At 40.7% G+C, this 22294-nt stretch overlaps 2 protein-coding genes across 2 annotated transcripts in view; one reads left to right on the top strand and one right to left on the bottom strand.

Annotated features, from left to right (window-relative positions):
* Positions 1 to 13085, top strand: part of LOC117451923 (transmembrane protein 132C) — a 170473-nt gene extending 157388 nt beyond the window's left edge. The window contains exons 7-9 of the mRNA XM_071204391.1: positions 7218 to 7491; positions 9863 to 10054; positions 11786 to 13085. Coding sequence (XP_071060492.1) covers positions 7218 to 7491; positions 9863 to 10054; positions 11786 to 12955 — 1636 coding nt within the window. The 3' untranslated portion in view covers positions 12956 to 13085. The remainder of the gene's footprint in view (positions 1 to 7217; positions 7492 to 9862; positions 10055 to 11785) is intronic.
* Positions 13086 to 18830: 5745 nt separating this feature from the next.
* The window catches only part of slc15a4 (solute carrier family 15 member 4), a 30653-nt gene continuing 27189 nt past the window's right edge, over positions 18831 to 22294 (bottom strand). The window contains exon 9 of the mRNA XM_034090616.2: positions 18831 to 20621. Within this exon, the coding sequence (XP_033946507.1) occupies positions 20470 to 20621 (152 nt within the window). The 3' untranslated portion in view covers positions 18831 to 20469. The remainder of the gene's footprint in view (positions 20622 to 22294) is intronic.

The following is a 22294-nucleotide window of genomic DNA, read 5'->3' on the forward strand; positions in this document are numbered from 1 at the left end:
AAGGCTCTGGCTCCCATTGTACTTTTAGAGATTCTAGGAACAACCAACAACCCTGCATTCTTGGAACGCAATGCCCTAGTAGGACAGTAGGGTATAATGAGTTATTTAAGGTAAGATGGCGCCTGCCCATTAAGGGCTTTGTAGGCGAGAAGAAGAATTTTAAATTCTATCCTGTGTTCTATCTAGAAAGATATACTGTTGATTACATATTTTAAACAGTCATTATAGTCACTTTCAGCCTTTTGTCAATATCAGTATACATTACATTACATTTAGCTGACGCTTTTATCCAAAGCGACTTACAATAAGTGCGTTCGACCAACAAAATACAAACTTGAAGAAAACAGAATTATATAACTACATCAAGTTTCATAGAGCAAAAACATTTTAAGTGCTACTCAACTGGCTTTAGATAGAAAAAGGGCACTTATATACTTTATTAGTATATAAGTGCTTTGTTAATAGTTCTATTGCTCGAAGTGGAGACGAAAGAGATGAGTTTTCAGTCTGTGCCGGAAGGTGTGTAAGCCATCTGCTGTCCTGATTTCAATGGGGAGCTCATTCAGCCAGGATAGCAAACCCACGTGTTTTTGCTGATGGGAACTTGGGTCCCCTTCGCAGCGAGGGTGCAGCGAGCCGTTTGGTTGATGCAGAGCGGCAGAGAGAGTATAGCACATGTATGACTTAGTTATAGTTTTGTGACTCAGAAGTCTGTGATGAAGAAAATGTTCTCTGAACAAGATTAAACCAGAGAATCATAGATAATTGGTATCCATGGTTTATTGGACAGATTCAACTGCAGGTTGTCTCAGTCTTCTCTGCATTTTTTAGAATAACAATTCAACATTTTGCAAAGGGCTAATTTTCTCAACTTTTTTTTTGTGTCTGCTGTGTAATTCCAGCAAAATGTACAATTATCCAATGAAACGGCAATTGCCATGCCCCCAATCTTAGTTTGAGTGGATCCGAGCTATATCTATAAATGCCCTTTCTTATGTATTCAATAGCATTGTGCAAGGCAACATAGATGCTCTCAATATGAGCCATTTTTCTGCTTTTTCAGCAGCATTAGCCTCATTTAAGGGGGTAACGAGTGGCCTTTATTTCAGTATTCGATTTCAATCATGGCAGCCTTAGATAAGATAATTATGAGATGTGTGACTAAACTCCACTCCACCTGTCCCTTCCTGACTCCAGTCCTGCTGACAGTTCTTGGCTGATAACAAAATGGCTGACCTGTGCAATACAGCTTGTCATTAGACCGACTTAAGGTGTCCTGCCATTTGCCTCTTAGTCGTCAGTAGAACAGAACATTATTAGAGCTGCATGGAGGTCAGACCTCTCCCCCGGGGGCCTCATCACTAACAGCACCTCTGCCAACATCTCTGTGCAGCGCTTCTCTGCAACTGTTGAAATCCATCAATTGAGAGAGCAGCTACCTGCAGTAATTACTTCTGGAAAAACGTTGAGGCTGTTCCTGGACTTGGAGTCATCCCACGCACCAGTGTGGCTGCTCTAATTATCCTGGCTCCCCTCTTATTTTGAGTGACAGGGGTACAGCATTCGACTAATGCCATGGCATGTTGCGGATGTTGCTTTCCCAGCTCTGCTCTGGTACGCCTTTATCAGCCGAGACAGGCCAGTTGTGTTGTCATTGTTGACGCCAGAACCACTGCTGATGGGAAGCAGAGAGCATTGTTTCTCCCTGTCTTCAACCCGCCTTTGTTTATCAGGGGATAACAGGCGTGACCTTGCACAGTAGCACTATGCCTGTTGGTGAGAAATGGCACTGCTCCACTGTCCATAAGCCCACAAGGAACTGAGCAGCAATACAAAGTGGTGGGACCTTTGTCTATCAGCCGGCTGGCAAGTCGTGGCCACATTTGGGGGCGAGAGAGAAATGAGAAATAAAGAGACATCCGGCAAAGGTTTGATGGTTGCAAAAGCACTACTCACACGGTTTTTGACTGGCACTTCCTGTATGGCTCACCTCTTCCTTTCTCTAAGCCCTGTCAGAGCAGGGACAAGATAAGCCTTCGCAGACAGCAAACCTAAATGTAGGCGTAGCACTCAGGCTTGAACCACTCCTTTAACAGGTCTTTAAAGACATGTTTACCCAGATAGGGCTTTTAAAAATCTCCTTTAATACTCATTTTGATGTTGTTTTTATACTGGGTTGGCTTTTGCTGTGCGTACTGAGTGTTGTCTTTCTTAACCAATTTGCAGTTGAATTCCGTACAATAATATCCACACAATAAAAGTAAACAATCAAACTTTGTCAGAGCTGCATCTGTGTATATGTAGTAGCAGAACTGTCTATTTCCGTCCAAATGACCTTCGTCATGTTATTGTAGCAAAAATAATAAAATAAATAACAAATACAGCACTGGATCTGTGGGGCACAACACAAATAAGAATGACACACACTCCAATAAACAGCATCTCCTCTGAAGTCAGAATTGGGCTTGAAAGTAAATTAAGCAGAGAGGAAAATTGCTTTGTGAAGCAGGTTGTTCTCTGAGTGTGATTTGTTTATTAGATTAACCTTAGATTAGATTTTGAGATGGCTGCACAAGCAGTGGCATTATAGATTTATAGTGGAGCTAAAACAGTTGGACTTCACTATCAGCTTGTTTACTCCTGAATCCATTACATCTGACTAATACCTGCATCTAAAAAGATCCCTATATACTGTTTAGATGCTGATTCGGTCAATGTGTCAGAACAACATCCTTCAACAGCAGTGCCATTTGTCAACTCATTGCCTGTTAATGTCAAATAACAGATTCTATTTTCACTCAAAACACACACATATGATCCAAAAGGATTTATCCAAAGCAGTCAGCGGTGAGAAACTTTCAATTACTGGCGTTGAAATAATTGGAAAATGGTGACAGAAATCATTGGCAGATGGATTTCTCCTCTACTTATTTTATTTAAATAATAGAACAGTGAGTGGAAAACAGGAATTCATAAAAGGCGAAGGGAATGTTAAGAGAAAAATCCGATGCTGAATACATTTTTGATCACAAATTCATTAATCACAAAGCTTGTTAGTCATTTGGAATTACAAAATGTATCTGATAAAGTGCCACATTTCATGCAGATGGGAGTTATTTTGTTGATGTGAATTTGAAGGTTTGCCTTTTAATAGTCAGTGAGTCACTCTAAGGCAGGGGTCTCCAACCTTTCTCCACCTGAGAGCTACTTTGTAAAAATGAAAGTGGCCAAGAGCTACTTGCATCACATCGCTTACATGTATTCACATAGCACTCATCAGTTGAATTAAGCTACTTTGTGTGAAATTGCAATACCTAAAGCTTATCTAAAATCTTAACTTCACATCAAGGTCCAAGAAAACGACAATTTCTCACATATTAATATGGACAACATAGTAAGTACTTCACTGAAGATTCACATACATGTCCAAGAGCAAATTACAATGTTTTCACTTCTTCTTATGGCCCACATAGTAAATACATCGCCTTAATCACCACCTTGCAAGCATCTTATGGCACGTGTAAAATAAGTGCATTCACTCTTTTTTACAGTTAGTGAGAGAACTGGCGCTGCATGGAGTCACCATACAGGTGTATGCTGGACCCACTTCGGTTCACTCTAATAGAGTCATTTACATGTTCATCAGTCGGTCTTGTTCTGTATTTACATTTCATTCATGCCAGAAAAAGCTGCTTCACAAAGGCAATTAGAGCCACGTAAAGCAGACATGTTCAGTGCTGCTTGGTGAATGTTCTTATAGTTTTCTGGGCGTACAAGGCTCCAGAAATGTTGTGAGTTTTGCTGAGACTTCAGCTGAACATTATTTTGGAGATTTATAACCTCCATCTCCATCTCCACAGGATTGACACTGAACAGTGCAGCCATCTTTTCTTCTTCTTCGTGTTGACGTGAAATTATAAACCATAATTAATCAATTGTATAGGTCTAGCCTCCCTATATCTGTGTGTGACATTTTTCCATCCTCAAAAACAAAAAGCTAATACTTCTGCAGTCTAGCTGCAGCTTCTAGCAACGGTCTTCTGTTAAAAAAAGGACACTGAATTTCCTGAATGTGGCATCACACACATGACTTGAGTCTGAACACAGCAGACAACAGGAGTATTTACAACAGCATTATAAAAACAAAAATAGTGCATGTGGGTGCACACTTACATTCTCTGTCTTACTGTTACATGAATCCCATGAATGTATGAGATTAAGTTAGCTTCATCATCTCAATCAGTGATTAAGTGAATAATAAAGTTTCTATCGGGTCACTGTCAGCCTGTCACTCTTATTAGTAGTAGTAAGAGTAGTAGTAGGAGGGGGCGGGGCTTGGAGGAACGGAGAGGAGACGGTGATCGCGGAAGCTTTCCTCCTGCCTTCACAAACTTTGCACACGTATTTATCAACTGAAAATAGCAAGAGGACATTCATACTCTGCAATCCAAGACTTGATTAAATCCACCAAAAACCTGACATTACAATAACGAGTGTTTTTCAAAAACACAAATCCCTGCTGTGTGTCTCTGAGCCGCAGCGATGCGGACTGATTCAGAGCGGGTCATTCTGCTGTTGGTTCTGACTGGTGCTGCTCGATAAAGCAGACTGCTCCGTGTGTGGTGTCGCTGTGCCGCTGTCACATCTGCTCCTTGATCTCTGTGTCACGGACCAATTGTATATTTGTGTGACAGAAACAATTCTAAAATAAAAACACTTTATTGTCCGGCCGCGGCCAAAAAATCAGGAAGCACCGTTACTACGCTATAATCGATAATCGAGCGGCGAGCTACTGAAAAGCTGCCCGCGAGCTACCGGTAGCTCGCGATCGACGTGTTGGAGACCCCTGCTCTAAGGTAAGACAAGGAAGAAGCTCCTTGTATTTGATCACAAATATTATATCCGAGAAGGACTCAAATAACCTCGTCCACCCCTTGGAATTCAATGTAGTTGAATTGTCAATGGTATCAATTGGATTGGACTGTCCCTGTTTTTATAATTCCTGTAGTGTAAAAGGAACCGCGATGGAATATTGAGCAGAAACCAACGTGCTTGCAGCTTCATTTCAGACTAACAAGAACACATTATTTTCAGATCACACTGCAAAATATATGAGCCGCCTCCTTAGCAATGACTTCATACACAGTTCTTTTTGTTGGTATTTCTATGCAAAACATAGCACACACAAGTGCAACCAGATGAAAACAACATGCAGTCCACCGCAATGTGTTTTGTCTGGCTGCTCTGAAATATTTGTCTATGAAAGTGTTGTTCTTGTCTGGTGTATGCATTCTTAACAAAATGTAAACAGGAAAAGTTGCATACAGCATATGAATCACAGTCTGCTGACTAAATCTGACTTAACCACAGCCACACAGTCCCGATGAAGGAGATTGTCTGCATTTTTGAGTCTTACATTTCTTATTTTCCTTGAACTTGACTTTAGCCTTTTAGTCATGAATATTTGATATATAGAAATACTTTTATGTGCATTTTTGGGGGGATTAAACAGAAAAAGACACAACAATAGAGAGCAAATAGTCAGAAAAGCTAAAAGAACGTTCTGTGTTTTGATAACACTGTTCAAATTCAAAGCCAATCATCACAGATGTTTGTAAAACCTATTTAAGGGTATGTGTTCACTTGTTGAATCCTGAATCAAAATGTTTTCTAAAAATGATCCCACAATTTCCACAGTTTAGTCATTTCCTCTGTGAATGGCTGTCATTCAGTTGCAGGTGAAATGGCTGCTGAAAGGGAAGGTTTTAAGCCCCTAACTCCAAATCTCACTGTGCTCTGGGGTTTTTCTCTGGAGCGTGCAGCTATCATCTTGATTTCCACGGCTTTATGTGCAGTCAGATTTCTCCTGGGATTCGCAAAGAAAAGAGACAAGCCGAGCGGATAATCCCGGTAAAAAAACAGTTTAAAAGATTAATTAATTTACTTCTCCCCTTTATCAAGATGGCTTGATGGTGTGAGAGAGAGACAATGGGAATCTACAGTGGCGTATATGATTAGCAGTTTTGTTTACAAAGCACTTTCCTGTTTAAAAATGTCCAAACCGTGCCCCAGTGTAAGACTGAAAAGCTGTAACAGCATTTATTCTCCCAGATCAACCATTCAAACATTCAACATCTCAAGGTGCTTCATCTCTTGGCTGTTAAAGAAAAATAACATTGAAACAAAAATGGACAAAGTCTAATGATAGTGCAGCTTTATAGTAACCATTTAAAGCCAGTTTGTCATACTGCAATTTTCCTGGTGAGAAAGAGCTGAGCCTCTGTTGGTAATTTTTCGTTACCTAAAGCAATAAAATGTGATTTGCTAGCAAAAAAAGCAATGAGGGATATTTAGGGCTATTAAGGAAAGCAGTAAGGGGACGTGTGCACATTCACAACCCAGACCAGGTGCTCTGAAATTGTGAAGGAGGGACGTAAGAAGAAAAAATGAGAGCCATACGCTGGATTTATCCTCTTTCCACGGTTTAATCATCGTAACTTTATCTTCGTTAGGTAAACATCCCTGTGTGAGACTGATGTGTGTGTGAACGTTTGTCAGAGTTTAGTTTATCTAAACGCTGCTGAAAATACCACAAACCAATCCAGAAGACATAGCAGATGTTTTCTCTTCTCATCTAATAGGTATAATTAGCAAACAGTATACACATATGCCACAATTATTTTAGATTAGGCCTTTGGCGGAGATGTAAACTGGCAATAACTGCAAAGTAAATATCATTATGTAATAAATGTGATATAGCTTTAACTCGTGCACTTTCTGCAATGTTTTAATTAAAGTAGCATGCACAATTAACGAGACTACGAGTATACAGCCATAGCAGGCCTATTGTACTCCATGTTTACTTGTTTATTGACTTGAGCGTGTTAACATGATTTACTTTGATAATTAGCACTTAAAACAAAGTACAGCCTTTGTGGATGTCATTACTTTTGCATGTATTTATTAATACAAGAAAGTAATGGACAGTAGTGCTAGTCAGATGATCACAAATATTGTTCTGATTCATCATCTGGGGACCATGAATGTCTACACCAAATGCCATGCCAACTGATTCAATATCTACCATATTACTATTCTCTAATAGTAGTAGGCCAATCAACATTTATATTCCTAGAGCTACGCCACAAGCATGGCTGCAACAACGTTTTCAGTTTCTACCAGTTTGCACATCTGTTTCTTTTATTATTTCTTACTAGGTCCACACGGGACAGCGAGGACGAGGATGATGAGGACAGACGTGGACGAAGCTGCACTCTTCAGTACCAGCACGCCATTGTCAGGGTCCTGACACATTTTGTGGCTGAGTCAGCAGATCCCCGAGGCCAGACCAGCTTCATGCTGGGCACTGATTGGCAGGTGGACATCACAGAGCTGGTGTGGGACTTCCTGAAGGTGGAGGACCCCCAAATTGCAAAGATACTGGACAGGAGGATACTGGTGGGGCTGGACATGGGGATGACCACTATCCAGGTAGGCCAAGTGTTGTGAACTGCACAAAGTAGTTCATTAATTAATTGATGTAGCATTTAGAAATAATGTTAGGATCTTATTTTCAAAGTCTTGGATATTCTTCCTTTTAGTATTGACACAACTGTATTCAACCTCCAGCACCCAACAGCTAAAATGAAGCCGATATGACAGTTGCTCAATCAGAAAGGTTGTACAAAAACCCTCGAACTTATATTCAATACCTGAACTGTACATTTATCTTACTAAACATATTGCCGTTTCACTTTTACCTATTGTACTTCTTTTAGTTCAATCACGCACATTTGATTGAGTTAAAAGTTTCATAATTGATAGAAATTATGGCAAAATAAATCTAAAAAAGACCAAAGTTTTAATTAACCTAAACTTTTCTTTAATTAAACAGTGGTTGCTAAACATTCATGCCTACAAATATAAGATAGTTAGTAGCCTTGGCATCATGCTTTGTGGCATTGTTATGTTGCAGGTGCTAGGAAGCGCTGGCAATTTAGTTTTCCACTTGTGCTGGTGTTTCTCAAATAAAAAATAAAAAGATTTCCCATGAACCCGTTGCTTCCTGTCTCAGAGGTCTACCTAGCCTTGTGAAAAGACAGACAAGGATCCGGAATCAGCTCTTACTAACAGTCAATATAAATTCATTCAATCAACCATCTGCCATCGCGTTAATCTCTTAAAGCTTCAGTCACATGTGTGTTGAGAGATCAGTGCCTGCTTCTTATTATACAGATTCCTCCCAAAGTCTGCTGGTGTAAAACGCAGTGCAGATGGCCTTAGAGGCTGCCAGAGATCTTGGCAAAGGTCTGCGTTAGTAATAACAGAATATAATGAAAAGATTATTCCAATATCTCAATTTGAATATGCTAATTATTCATCAAATCAGGAACATTCTTATCATTTGAATGATGTCATTTAAAGGAACAAATTACAAATACAAATACATGTAAGAATAATAAAGAGTAGGAGCATGAACATATGTTTTATTACAGATGCCACTGATCGGTGCTGTGGTTTCAATAGTACCTCCTTTTGTCTAGTGCAGACAGGTGCATGCTGGTGTTTCACAGCCTGTAGCGCGGCTCTCAGCAGTCAGTGGTTGCCCCCCCCCAAGCCCTTTGGTTTGTCATGCTCTCCAGACTAACTGGATGAATATCAGCCTCCTAATGGCATCTGTGTGAGTGGGATCCGCTCCCTGTTGTCGAGGACTCATCTGTCTGTCTGTCTGTGCGCAGACGAGTCTTCACCTTTGTGGGAAAGCTTCAACGTTTTCACAAAACAAGCACGAACTGGCAAACATGAGCAGCACTAAAGTCTGCCAGCTGTGTCTACCTGTGCCACGCGCCACAAAGGCTGGTGCACGAGGAGAAGTGTGACACATAACATCTGCAGCATTTATCATTAAATAACGTTAGACTTCCTTCTTCTGTACTGGGGTGAAAGTGTGCTTCTCCTCTGGATATGAATCAAAGGGAAAGGATTCTTACCGATAGGAAGTATCGGAGTTATATGGCAGCCAAGCGTTTGTTTGATCTATACAGCCTGAGTAAAGAGATAAAATAAAAAGTAGGTTTTGCATATTGCGCAGGGGCTTGTGAGCTTTTTATGTCGGATGAAACACATCGGAAGATATTTTGTTAAATCACCTATAACTCGTGGTAATCCGCTGGGCGGTGGTGGCGAAGTCGACAGGGACTTGGCTTGGCAACTGGAAGGTCACTACCGAGGTGTCCCTGAGCAAGGCACCGTTCCCTACACTGCTCCCCGGGCGCCGTTCAAAATGGCAGCACACTGCTCCTAACACTAGGATGGGTCAAATGCAGAGAAACAATTTCCCCACGAGGGATTAATAAAAGTCCATCTTAATAAAGGTCCATCTTTTTTCGTGTTTGTGACATCCTCACTGCTGAGTGCTCATTGATGGGACTTTTTTACATTTTTTTACAGTCAGGAACGCCTTGTCAATCAAGCAGTGTGACCAGTAGGGACTAACTTCTAGTGGATTTCCTGTTGATGAAGTTTCTATAGTGCTCTTTTTCTCTTTTTAGCTACGGTTGCTGTCACTGCTAATTTCTCCAGGGAAAGACCCTCACAACCCTCGGTGTTTAGAGCAGGAAATGAAAAGTCTTTCATGAACAGGCTATACAATAGCTTCAGTCACTATTGCAGAAAAACATAGCTGTAATTGATCATACCAGAACGTCACAGGTTATTGCTCGACAAACACATATTTGAGGGGATTGTTGTTGAAGAAAATTCTTCATCTTTTCCTTTGAAAATGTATTTACTGTCACAATGTAATCTATCATCTCTGTTTGTTTTCTTTCTTTCTTTTTTTGCTGCATTTTGCACATCCTAGGTGTTGTCTCCTCTATCTGACTCCATCCTGGCAGAGAAGACTGTCACAGTGGTGGATGATAAAGTGACCATCACAGAGTTGGGGGTCCAGCTGGTGACGGGCCTCTCTATGAGTCTGCAGCTCAGTACAGGAAGCAACAGAGCCATCCTGGCTACCACCACAACACAGGAGATTCTGCAGAGCCCCAAACAGGTCAGCACACATTTTACAAGAACAGCTGTAACAATTAGTAGATATTATAATCATGTCATCCATTTAATCTGCAACTTTTTTAATGTTACATTAATCATTCAGTCATTTTTTCAAGCAAACATTTTAAACATTTGCTGGTTCCAGCTTTCCAAATGTGATGTTTTGCTGCTTTTCTTTGTCATACTAACGATACGATCATAATTTGTTGTCAAGTCGGATACTTTACTTGCCAAAAGACCCCTCAGGGCTGACTTGACCTGGGATTTAGTTCTATAGTTTAGTTCTACTTAATAGTAAACTGAATATCAGTACATTTGGGGATTTTGGTCAAATAGAAAAACTAAATTATAATCACCTTCACATCACCTCAGGCTGCAGTTTTCACATTTGTATTTAGTTATTTAAAAGACAAATAATAATTGTGTATATATATATATGACACGAAAGAAAGTGAAAAATATAAGCATCAAATTGAATATTTATTTTCTAGCCAATGCGGTTGAATACACAGTCTCTTATTTAATGCATAACAAAAGGACCAGTAATTATTTGCAAACACAATTTAGCAAGATTGGATTAAGACAGAGAATGATGAATATTCTCTCCCAGCATTCATTTTATTGAATTATTCAAATGGTATATGAGCCTTTTGGCAAAGAAAAACTTTTATATATCTAGTAAAGCTAAAAAATGTAGATTCTGCAAACTTGATTACTGTCCCTTTCAAAACTAAAGATTTACTTCCATATTTCATTTCACGCTATCAGGTTTCCTGAATGAGCATTTTTCCAGTCAAAGAAAAAGCTGCGAGTGTGCATGTGCTTGTGTACACGTGCCTTTTTGTTTGTTCCACACCAGCTCTAACCCTCTTAACTACAAAAAGCCGGAGTGTGACAGAATGTGTTTCCGTGGGCATCTAATAGAAACTGGAGATTAATCTGAAAGCATGCAAAGGCAACAGCACAGCTTCTGTACCAAAATATGACTTCACAGCACAAACATTCATATTATGTTTCTCTCGCTCATTTGCCCTGGCTACTCTCTTTGTGGCCCCTTTGATCTGCCCATCAAGCCCTCTTACAAGTTCTCTGGATTGCTCTTTTAGCATCCCCCCTCTTCTTCCATGTGAGGAAGAATGGAAAGGCCATTTATCTATCCTATCTCTGTGCCCAAACTGTGAAGATAAGCAGGCTGCACTGTTAGTCCGCTGGTCCCAGTAATTAGCGAGTGTTGACACTTACTGCTTGTGCACCATTAGGGATTTGTCCTTCAGCAACATTAAAGGGCACATTGTGCGTTTGCAGCAGGAGAAGGCCTCAAGATGTCTATGTATGGCAAATCCTCCTTCTAATGAACAATGTTTAATGTTACTGTTTGATCTTTTCCGCCTATCTTTTAATCTGAACCCCCCTTAGTTGGGAGGAAATAGCCGCTGAGATATTCGAACCACGCCATTTGGTGAGCTTAGAAAATGTTTTCCAAAATTAGAAATGTAATTCTCAGTTTAGAATACATTGATTTGTTTTTATAATAATTTCAGTGCTAATAAAGTATAAACAATTTGATCTGTTCCCGTAGGTTTCCATCATGTGAGGCTAGATGCTTTATTTTTGCACTATTATTTGCATTTCTTTGAATTACAAAAGCACAACATGTTGTTTATGTGTCACTGACTATTTTCTCCCTTTCCCTCTCTCTCCCTGTTGTTTGTGTTTGTGTGTGTGCTTACAGGAAGCCTTGATCAGCGCCTGGCTACAGTTTAGTGACGGCTCTGTGGCTCCTCTTGACCTGTATAATTCAGACTTTTTTGTCCTGACGGCCACATCCCTCGATGAAGAGATTGTGACAGTGCAGCAGAACCCCTCGTGGAAATGGCCTGTCATAGTGACGGAGGCGGAGGGCCAAGGCCTGCTGGTCAGGGTGGAAATGACTGTTTGCGAAACCTGTCAGAAGTTTAAGCGCCGCAGCATCCTGGCCGCGGGTAACTGTAACGTCAGAGTGAAGTTTGGTCGGAGTGACAGCGCGAGGGGAAGGGGCAGCGACTACGGCCCTGATGTAGACGATATGGAGAACAGAGGCAGGCTCTCCCCCTCCCAGGACAGGACTGGCCCTATCACACACTACTATGGCAGCTCCATCTCTGACATGGAGGATGGGGTGTTAAGGAGAGCCACCACCACTAGAAGTGCCATATTGCACAGACCAAACGGGGATAAACGTTCAGATGATGGTAGCCAGAACATGCCAATTGACTTTGCTGACTTCCCTGCACAAGTGGACCTGCCCCGTGGCCGCAATATGGAGGATGACCTTATTCAGACCGCTCGTGGACTTACAGATCTGGAGATCGGCATGTATGCCCTGCTGGGGGTCTTCTGCCTCGCCATCCTGGTTTTTCTCATCAACTGCATCTCCTATACGCTGAAATACCGCCACAAGGAGCTCTCGATTGAAGGCCAGGAGAACATGAACCATGCTCATGATTGGGTATGGCTTGGCAACGAGGCAGAGCTGCTCGAGAGCCAGATCAGCCTGTCGCCCCAGCAGGAGGAACAGACCTCTATGATAGACTCCAGCAGCGGGCTGGAGGAAGGAAGCCACCTGCTGAACGGAGGATCGGCCCAGAAGAACGTGCAGGGCCAAGTGCACCGGGGAGCAGATACAGGGTGCACAGTCAAGGACAGTAAAGGAGACTCCCCGACCACCAAGAGGAAGAGAGTCAAGTTCACCACGTTCACCACCATCCCCTCGGACAGTAGCTACCCCACTGTTAACACACTGACTGGGAGCCGCTGCCAGGACATTAAGTGGGTGTGCCAAGATGTGGAGCTGGGAGACTCCAGTGAGTTGCGCAATTACATGGAAAGGTTAAGTGACAGTGCTTTAAAAGAGATGGCATAATGAACTGCGTGCACTTGTAACAAACTCACCCTTATGCCTTTCAGAGGGCAGCGGGTCTGGACTGAAACCGGAACCGGAAATTGACGTCAGAATCATCCCAAACTGCCAAAGGGTCATTATATTAAAGAGGATTGTGGTGATTCCACAAGTGACTGATGATGAATCATTTATGGAAAAAAAAAAAGTCAATGAAAGAGGACGTCACGTGATTCTTTTGTTCCTTTGTTAATCAGATGATTAGCTTTTGATCGTTCATTTTAATACTACAAGGTTTAGATAGAATGAACCCAGGACTAGCAGCAACTACGACGTGTACAATTCAGACGACATGTAGATTTTAAAACAAACCGTAAGATGGCTAGATAGATGTTCCGGATGTGTGTGCACATTAAATGGTTTTGGAAGTTTTGTAACATTTGGGATTTTAATTTCTTACGTCAGATCATTAATCTGTGGAAGAGTTCTGTAAAGGCCAAAGCAAGCGATGAGACATTTCTGCATGTAGATGGAAGAAAAAAAAAAGGCACAACTTTCTGGTTCATTCTCATTCTCCTTAACACAGCAGAAAACCTGTTCTGTACAGTCTCCAAAGCATTGTATTGTTGCTCTGTATATTGTATTTTCATAACATTTAAGAAATACACAACAATGTCAAGAGTGTGTATCAGCTTTTCTTGACCACAGCATCAAGTACTGAGGTCAGCCGAGGATTGTGGTGGATGAAAAGAAGCCAATTACACATTCATGTTTGTATAAAAAGTATTTCATGAGATGCAATTCACCAACAAGGCATTGTCATATGCTCCCTTTAATGCTGGCCGGTGAAGAAAGGCAGTGGTCATTAATACTCATCTCGTCTATTGGAACTCGTGCCCTAACATGACAGCAGAGCATGAAGGGGTTTTTGAACTAAATTGCCGGACGACATGGTAATGTGACATTTCCCGCTGTCCACCCTCCAGTTTAAAGTTTACTGAGCTTTGAAGAAAATGCTAATTAAGGTCTTGTTAACCTCTCTCCCATAGCCTTCAGGAAAAGCATACTGATAAACTGTGTGTTATGGACAAACTGGGATGAAATGTGCACTCCATCTCATGGGGATAGTGTGGATACAAAGAGGGATAATTAAAGGCAAGGTGCGAAATGTGTTCTTTTTGATAAAGGATATTTTATTATTCAGATAATTGCACAAATAATTATCATCTCTGAAAACTTTCTAAACAAAGGCAGTCGGCTGAAAAATTGCCTTTTGCTCAGTGAATGTTATTATCATCACAGTGGTGTTGGCTGATTGCGTTTTTTTGTGTTATTATTTTCTATCAAGCAGAGAAATGTTCACATTATGTTAACTGTTGCTGCAGTGTGGATCAGATTGTTAATCAGCAACACTCAGAGTTGTAGCTTGGAAGAAGGGAGGTGAGATACTTAAGCAAATAGTAGCACTACCTTGAGTGCAAAAAGGGGACGGCATTTAGAGCAACAGTAGGCACTGAAAAGAGCCCCTCCGACTCCTGTATTAGTTTGAGTGGCTTTTCCACTTGTATTTAATTATTTCAAACAGCTTGTCTACTGATTCTCTTACTTCTGGTGCTGCAAATGATTCCCTGCTTGCTGAGCCACCAAATTATCACCCCACAAAAAAATCAAGAAATAGATTTCAAATGGAAAAATAACAAGCCACGATAGCTAGTATAATTAAAGGAGTAGTTTTAAATGCTGATAACTGGGCTTATTTACTGTTTGCTGTGTTAAAGATTGATACCACTCTTATTTCTTCACAATACATTTGAAGCTACAATTAGTACAGCAGACAGTTAGCTTAGCATAAAGACATCTCGATTCTTCGAGAGGTGAAAATACTAGATTGTAGAAAAAAGATCCAAGGGTGTATGGGGTTTTGTGCCAAACTATACTTGGTTGGCAACATAAGCTGCGTGAGTCTCAATATATAGTATGTTAGTACTAAGCTTCAGAGGTGCTGTTAACATATTACTGGTAATAAGCTGATCTACCATGGAATCTAAAAAAAAGATATATAGGTTACATGTTCAAAAATGTGAAAACAAAAATGTTGTGGTGTTACAGGCTAAATCAACTTTTAAAGTCTAGGAAAAGTAAAAGATGTGACGATTCGGCTTAACTTTTTGACTTTAAATACTTTCTCCATATATCTTTAGTTTAACGTTTAAATCATTGTAAATGTAGCTTACATATACATTGAATCCATGATTTATTCACAGACACAATCAGGAAAAACTCCCCCTGCTCACTCATTTGTCTCAGTTTCTGCTGTCCTGATTTATTTTTCTCCGGTGCAGTCTGCCTTGTGGGTTTCCTGCTTCTGAAGCTCTATCCGTGGCTGCAGGGGATCATGTGCAGAGAGTGCTGTGTGCTGGGACCATGGCACTGGGCCCAGCCTGTGGACTGTGAAGGGCGAGGAGAGCCGGTGCAGATCCTGGGAGGGATTCAACTGTCAGCCACAAGGGGCGTGATTGATGGAGGGCCCCATGTAATTAAAACACCACTGCGACTCTCTCTCCGTGACCGACGTTGGTGGTTTCAGCCTCTTCAGGTAGGGGCAGAACAGCGCAGCCCATTAAAGACCTGCTGTCTCCACCCCCTCGAGCCCCAGTTTTAGACAAGTGTTCACACCTGCTGGGATGTGGCACAGCAGATATAATGACTATTCACTTCCATTCTTAGAGCATGGTAACTCAACACTCATTTTCATTGGCCTTGATGTATTGCCTTCTCTAAGAGTAAAAGTAAAAATACTTCCCCAGGCCTCCATCTTAAATGGATTTTTAATTAAATTGATGATGTGAGACCAACAAACTCCCGCTAATTGTTGGTTCTGCTCCCAGTGGTCCTAATATGTCGACTCCGTATTTGCAATTTCCAAATGATTATTCAGTGCTTGATTTATGTTGCTTCCTTTCAATTAATTTCTAAATCAGTTCACAATGGTTCTACATCAACTAAAAACGCACAAACATGCTTTCTCCGTTGAACGATAGAGCAGCTGTCAAGGTCAGCTTGACTTTCCAGTCAGACCGATTTTGTACAGATTAAGCATCAGGGAACCAAAGACAACAGCACTCGTCAAACCCTTGTGCCAAATCTGTGTCTTGTAAACACTATCTCCCACTTGACAAGAGCAACAAGACAAATAACAGAGCACACACGCCCAGTTGTTCAAACATAGTAACCCCCTGTCGGATCTGATAGTTACAATTCATATTATATTGTCCAACCACAACATGTTATACTATTGTTGGTTGATTCAGAGTTTCTCAAAGGGTTGACCTACATTATTTGAGCAGATTGAGAACAACATTGATCCACAGAATTGAGGCAAATCCCAATGAGAACATCAGTTTTGGATTTTTACAATGTGATATGAGTACAAACCTACCCAGTAAAAACATATGCACTATAAAAAGTATCAGCGATGACTCTTAAACCTAAAGACAAAAAAGAACTACAGAAGCCCTTGAGCAGCATGTGGTGAGTAACCAACCGTGTCATTTAGATATATCGGCCCAGGAGGAGAGAGGAGAGCAGAGCACCGTGCTCAGGGGAGCGACATATCAGCCGGCACCCTGAGACAGGAAGGGGCATTTTTCTGCCTGCCGGAAAACAATAGAAGGTCAGAGGGCTGCAAAGATACGCCTAACACAAATGGTATTCCTCAGTGTGGCTGAGAAAAATTCATCTTGATACCTGTACTGTTTTATGGGAGTCAAGCCTCATTCTGTACAAATAAGACGCTCTAAACCACAGGGCCTGCACATAATAACCGAGGTTGAAGCCATAAATCCAGATGGATGTTCGCTGTTAAACACATTTTACGGTTGCTTATTTCACAGATCATCCGTCTGAATGAACATCCTAACCTGCTGACGTGCTCAGTTCAACAGAAGAGAGCCTTTTAAGTGACAAGACCTGAGCAGCACAATTTCTGCAACAGGAGATTGTAAGAGGCTCATATTCTCAGCATGACTCATTAGGGATGAAGTTGAAGTAAAACAACTTGTCTCTTGTCCAACGCTGTCCCATTTTGAATCAGAAAATGCTCCGGGATGCAGACTAACAGAGACAGCTCGGATAAGATAATTAGGTCTCTGTGAGTGCGGATAATTAGTAGGCCTACTCCGAGATAGCCGATGTGTCTGCATGGCCCTTTTTCCTAAACATTGTGTCTGCTTTAGCTTATCTTAATTAACATGTGATGATACCTCCTAATCCTCCAATTACTGGAGGAACATCTTCTGGAGCATCTGCCGGTCGCTCATTACACAGGTAGGCTACAGTAAGACTCACAGTAATACAATTAAAAGCAGTTTAGCATTCTGTAGATTATGTAAAACAGACACATGCCGCGTCATACAGACTTATTTTTATCTGTGTTTTTAAAACTGTTCTACTTCATTTTCATACACTTTGACGTAAAACTGAAGATATTTGGAGAAAGTAAATACCACTGACTTAAATGTGGAATAATTACTGCATTGTTGCTATCCTAATTTTGGCAGCTTTTCAACAAGAAGAAAGCTTGTTTTCTAATTTAAGTTGTGGGTATTTGATTTGGAGGATACAAATAAACAAGATAAAGAGTCACAAAAAGTTGATAAAAATGTAATAATTATTCGTTTGCAGTTATTAAATCATAAAGCAAAGTATTGGCCACAACATTTAGTATGATTTATATACATAACCTTTAGGGATTTTGTAAATGTTACAGTTCATCCTGAGGAGAAATCTCACACACGTGTCATAGTAATCTACTTAAGTATGTGTTGGTACATTCCACGCCAAGCACACATTTTGAGCTCTGGTTGGTGCTAGAGAGAAAGTCAGGGGATAACCAAAAATAATCAGGATGCATCCTCTGGCAACCATGAATATCTGTCCATAAGGATTGGGAGAATCCATCCAACATGTAGATTGCACTAGACCAGAGAGGTAGACCGACAGACTAACAATGTTAAAACCAACCCTTACAATACTAGGATGGTGTAACAAAATGTATTTTCTTTTACATTTTGAATTTTGTAGGCAATGCATTATCTTAGCTCCTGGAACATACTGAAAAACAAAAGAACAAAGGGACCTTAGAAGATACAAATATATGGAGCCGCTGTTTCCAAGCCACTGTTGTTTGCTTGAACCATGGCCAACAAATCAAAATAAAATAGTGGGAGGTCAGAACTCTATATCTCAATGTTACTGCGTTGCAATTCTGCCACCATAACCACTGGAGTGTCAGAAATGTCTCTCAATATGCGAAACAAGCCGCCACACTAGAATTATGACCCCGAGGCATTGTGTTGGTTTCAAACATCAAGCTGTCTGCTCAGTCACGGCTATGTGGGCTCTCCGACCAAATTAGACAGGAAATGGCCCTCTCCGAGTCTCCTGGCTTTTAGGGCTTCGCATTAAAAAACGATGTGTGATGACGTGTTGATTTCAATCTGTGTCTGATGAAACTAAGAAGAAATACTTACGCAATGTGAATGCAAAATGAGGCGTTAAACCTTTGTGTTGGCAACCTTTTCCCAAACAGCATGCTGTGTTTTTATATGACTCATTTACAAAGTCTACTTTGGGTTTCCCAGGAGCAATAAACCATAGGCCTCATAACAAACGCATCCAGGCAGGCACTCTCCGTGATTCCCATTTTAACACCAGGGTCATCCCGTCCTCTGGATTTGGAAAATGCTCTTACTCATATATGAATGTTTTCTGTTGCTTAAAATGTTTCTAATTCAGAGAACATTGTAAAACTGCAATAAGTGACAGCAGGTCAAGTGATGTGACAGATGTATGAACTAACTTTGTCTTATTATAAAATGGCAGAAAATGAGAAACTCAATTATTTATTTAATAAACTTTAATGGCAACAAATACAACACAATTCAAGTTCCTTAGCATTATGGAAACAGAACATCATTCCAAAATAAACATTACAAATCTTTAGGGAGAGGACTGAAATGACAAAGCAAGTATATGTAAAATATGCAATAAAACAAAGCCATTTATACGACCCCTTTAACACAAACTGAAATCACTAACAGGAGTCAGATTTCTGCGTTTTATGTGCCGTTACAAATGTAACTTTATTTACACCACAGGGTAAACACAGTTCTGTGCTCCCAAAGGCAATTGTACAATTCCTGGAGTTATATCAGTCTGAGAGATGAGAGTTTGTTGTTAATAAAATGCAGTACCTCTTGCTCTATACCTATTCTGAAAATTATTATTATTATTAAGACAGCATTTTTCTGAGCAGTATTAAGCTAAAACAAAAGCATCACAGTCTAATAAATACAAAACCTATTTTTTAAGATTTGCTGGCAATGCTGCAAAGCCATGATAACACTGTTAAAGATCCCTGTCAACAAATGCAAGGAAATTACGATTTATCTAGGAACAGAATCTAAATGTAGGGAAGATGAAAACAATATGTAATTTGCTTGTGTAAATCACACTCCTTTTTATTTAGAACCCAGCATGTGATGGGTAGATATTTTAATTACAGCTCGACTCAAGGTGGCCTCTTAAGCTTTAGGATCATTTATATTAGTTGAATGTCAAACGGACATGCAGCAGAAATGCAAAAAAGTGCTTTGAAGCTTTACGGGAGTATTTTTATCACAAGGAGTTTTCAATATTAATGTGTATGGTTCTGTTTGAGGAATTAAAGCGGATTTATGGAAGGGATTCATAAGGATTTACAATATGTAATCACAGGCACTGGTACTGTAACACATGTGGGACATTTGTTTTCTCTCAATATTAGATTTGAATAATAGATTACATAAATTAAAGTGTATTGATCTCCTCAAACAAAGCACTATTCTGTCATTAATAGCAATGGTTTAAAACATACAACTAGTCTCGGAGTTAGAACTGCATAGGTATTCAAAGCTATCAAAAAGCCAAAAGGCGTAATTGTAATAAAAAAATAATGCTAAGTACATTTAATACACACATGTCCGACTGGATGTTAGTCTAGAGATCATTGTAATCCTGGTGTATCACACCAGGGTCAGGCAAATTGTTAGCTAAAGTCAAAATAAAGAAACTGTTAGAAAAGTAAACGTAAAAATCCAACTATAAAAACAACTGAGCATTTTTCATGATTAGAAAATATCTAGATATCACATTCGTGTTATGGCACCACTCCAAAAGTGCAAATCATCAACAACAAAAAAGGCAACAAGAGTAAACAAACAGGAGTAAAGGAGTACAGTAGAGAAGATTCAAACATGGCTTCTGAATTCATCTCTTTACGTTCAGTGGTTCCTGTACGTTCATCCAGTGATGGATAAAAAAAGCATCCTCTTAAAAGCTTGAGTAAACATAAATACGAAATATAGTCATGACAATTTGTTTGGAAGGTGAACCAAACTAGTGGGAGTCAATTAGTAAGTACCTATTCGACAGGGTCTTTGGGCACCGAGCGATCTGATGCAAAAGGCAGCTTTGGTGAAGAGGACATGGGGGACGGGTCAAGAGGAAGTGTGTCTCTGCCTTTGGCTTCCTGTCCGACCCCTCTGCCTTTCATACTTAAAAGAGACGATAAGAAAGACCAGCAAGGTGACACCCTGGATCCCTGCCAGGAGGAAGAAGTAATAGTGCAGAGAGCAGTCGTTGATGTTACCTGGAGAGAGAGGAAACAAGGGCATTATTACGATGGAGACACAAGACTGGCATTCGGATGATGCTTGAAAACTGAGCTCCACCAAAATGACAAACACGGAAATGTGGAGAACAAAAGAGTCAGGCACACTTCAGAGGGCGACAGCAGGAGGGCGCTTTTATCCCAAAGTACTGCGACGTGTTAAAAGAATACAAAAGGCAAAGGTAAACGGCCACAATCTCGCGAGTGTGGCAGGTTGTTGTGTTTCTGCTCGACATAAAATAAGTGTTAGAAGTGAGCATGGCAGGGAGGCTGTCAGGAATTAGGATTCAGCGGAGGGGGCTTGTTACTTCTCATCTCGCAACGGTGTAACCTTCGGAAAGCGGAGACGGTTGACCCTGCTCATCTGCCTTGACAAAGCAAGACAGATCTGATGCTGTGGGACTGAAGCATCAGATACAACGCAGCAAAACTGGCCCTCAGCTGTGCTTCGAGCCAGGGAGTCTTTCATCGGTATTAAAGGACGGTTTGTTTCCTCGTGGGGATGGGATGCAATAAAAAAAAGAGGAGAAAATAAACCGATGCTTCCGCTGTGATTTGATGTATTACTTCTGCACAGGAGGGAGGGGAGGACAAACAGACCATGCTGAGACTGAGCATACTGTACAGGACACACATGTTTTACGCTTTCAATTTTCTTTTTCTTCCAATTAGTCTCTTATCATTTGCTGTTTCCCAGAAATGGCTGTCCTCATTCAGGAACAAATCCCAAGAGGAACGCTCTAAACAAATCCTGTTTCAGGGTTTTACATGAAGGAAAAAAACAACAAGAACAATTGTCTCCCTTGTTCAAGTAAGGAGACAATTGGATTGGCTTTAGAGCAGCTTTTGTCCTCTTGACCATGTCCAGCTGACCAATTGACTTTGTAGCTAGCAGCGTGAGAGGACTGTTTACCCCTCTGCTGGGCGAGGAGACTTTTTCGGTGAGCTGGTTGTTGAAGGGTGCCTCTTAATGAGCACTTTTCTCTTGCTAGAGCGCAAGAACATGTCTTTGGTTCATGTAACAGGCCCTGTGTAAGGCACATTTGTCATCACTGTTCAGAGATACCTATAGCTTATATATAAAACATTATCATCAAATGAGTAAATGTGAAGCCCCAGAGCAGTCTGCCATTTCCTCAGAAAGCTCCCATTAGCTCCCCACCATGTGGAGCTGTCACACCGAATACAGAGCAGAGAGAAAAGACCTTGATTTTAATTATACATGGGGGCAATACTCAATTTAAGTACTTCCTCTTCACGTGGCAGGGAATGTGCGTGCCTGTGCATGTTTGAATGAGTGTATTTTAGTAGAGCCTAATCAATTTCAAGTTAGCAGCCTTCTAGGAAGAGATGGTGCTTATGGACAGGCAGGATTAACAAAGATCTTTAATCTTACCTTTATGTAATTGTTTTGGAATGTGTGAAATGTGATGCAGGAGAAAATGTTAAAAACAAATCTTAAATACAATACAAGCTCTTCAGTAAGGAGTAACAATTGTGTTGAAAAAAATACCTATGTATTTGTGGAGACTTGGCTGAAGATGTCAAAGATATAATGAAGAAATACTCTTCTCAGAATACTTTCCCAACTGTGATTAAAACAGTTTCACACCAAAGGCCTGCATCACATCCACCTCACTGCATTAGGGTGT

This window comes from Pseudochaenichthys georgianus, chromosome 9 (genome assembly GCF_902827115.2).
Source record: "Pseudochaenichthys georgianus chromosome 9, fPseGeo1.2, whole genome shotgun sequence".
Classification (NCBI taxonomy): domain Eukaryota; kingdom Metazoa; phylum Chordata; class Actinopteri; order Perciformes; family Channichthyidae; genus Pseudochaenichthys; species Pseudochaenichthys georgianus.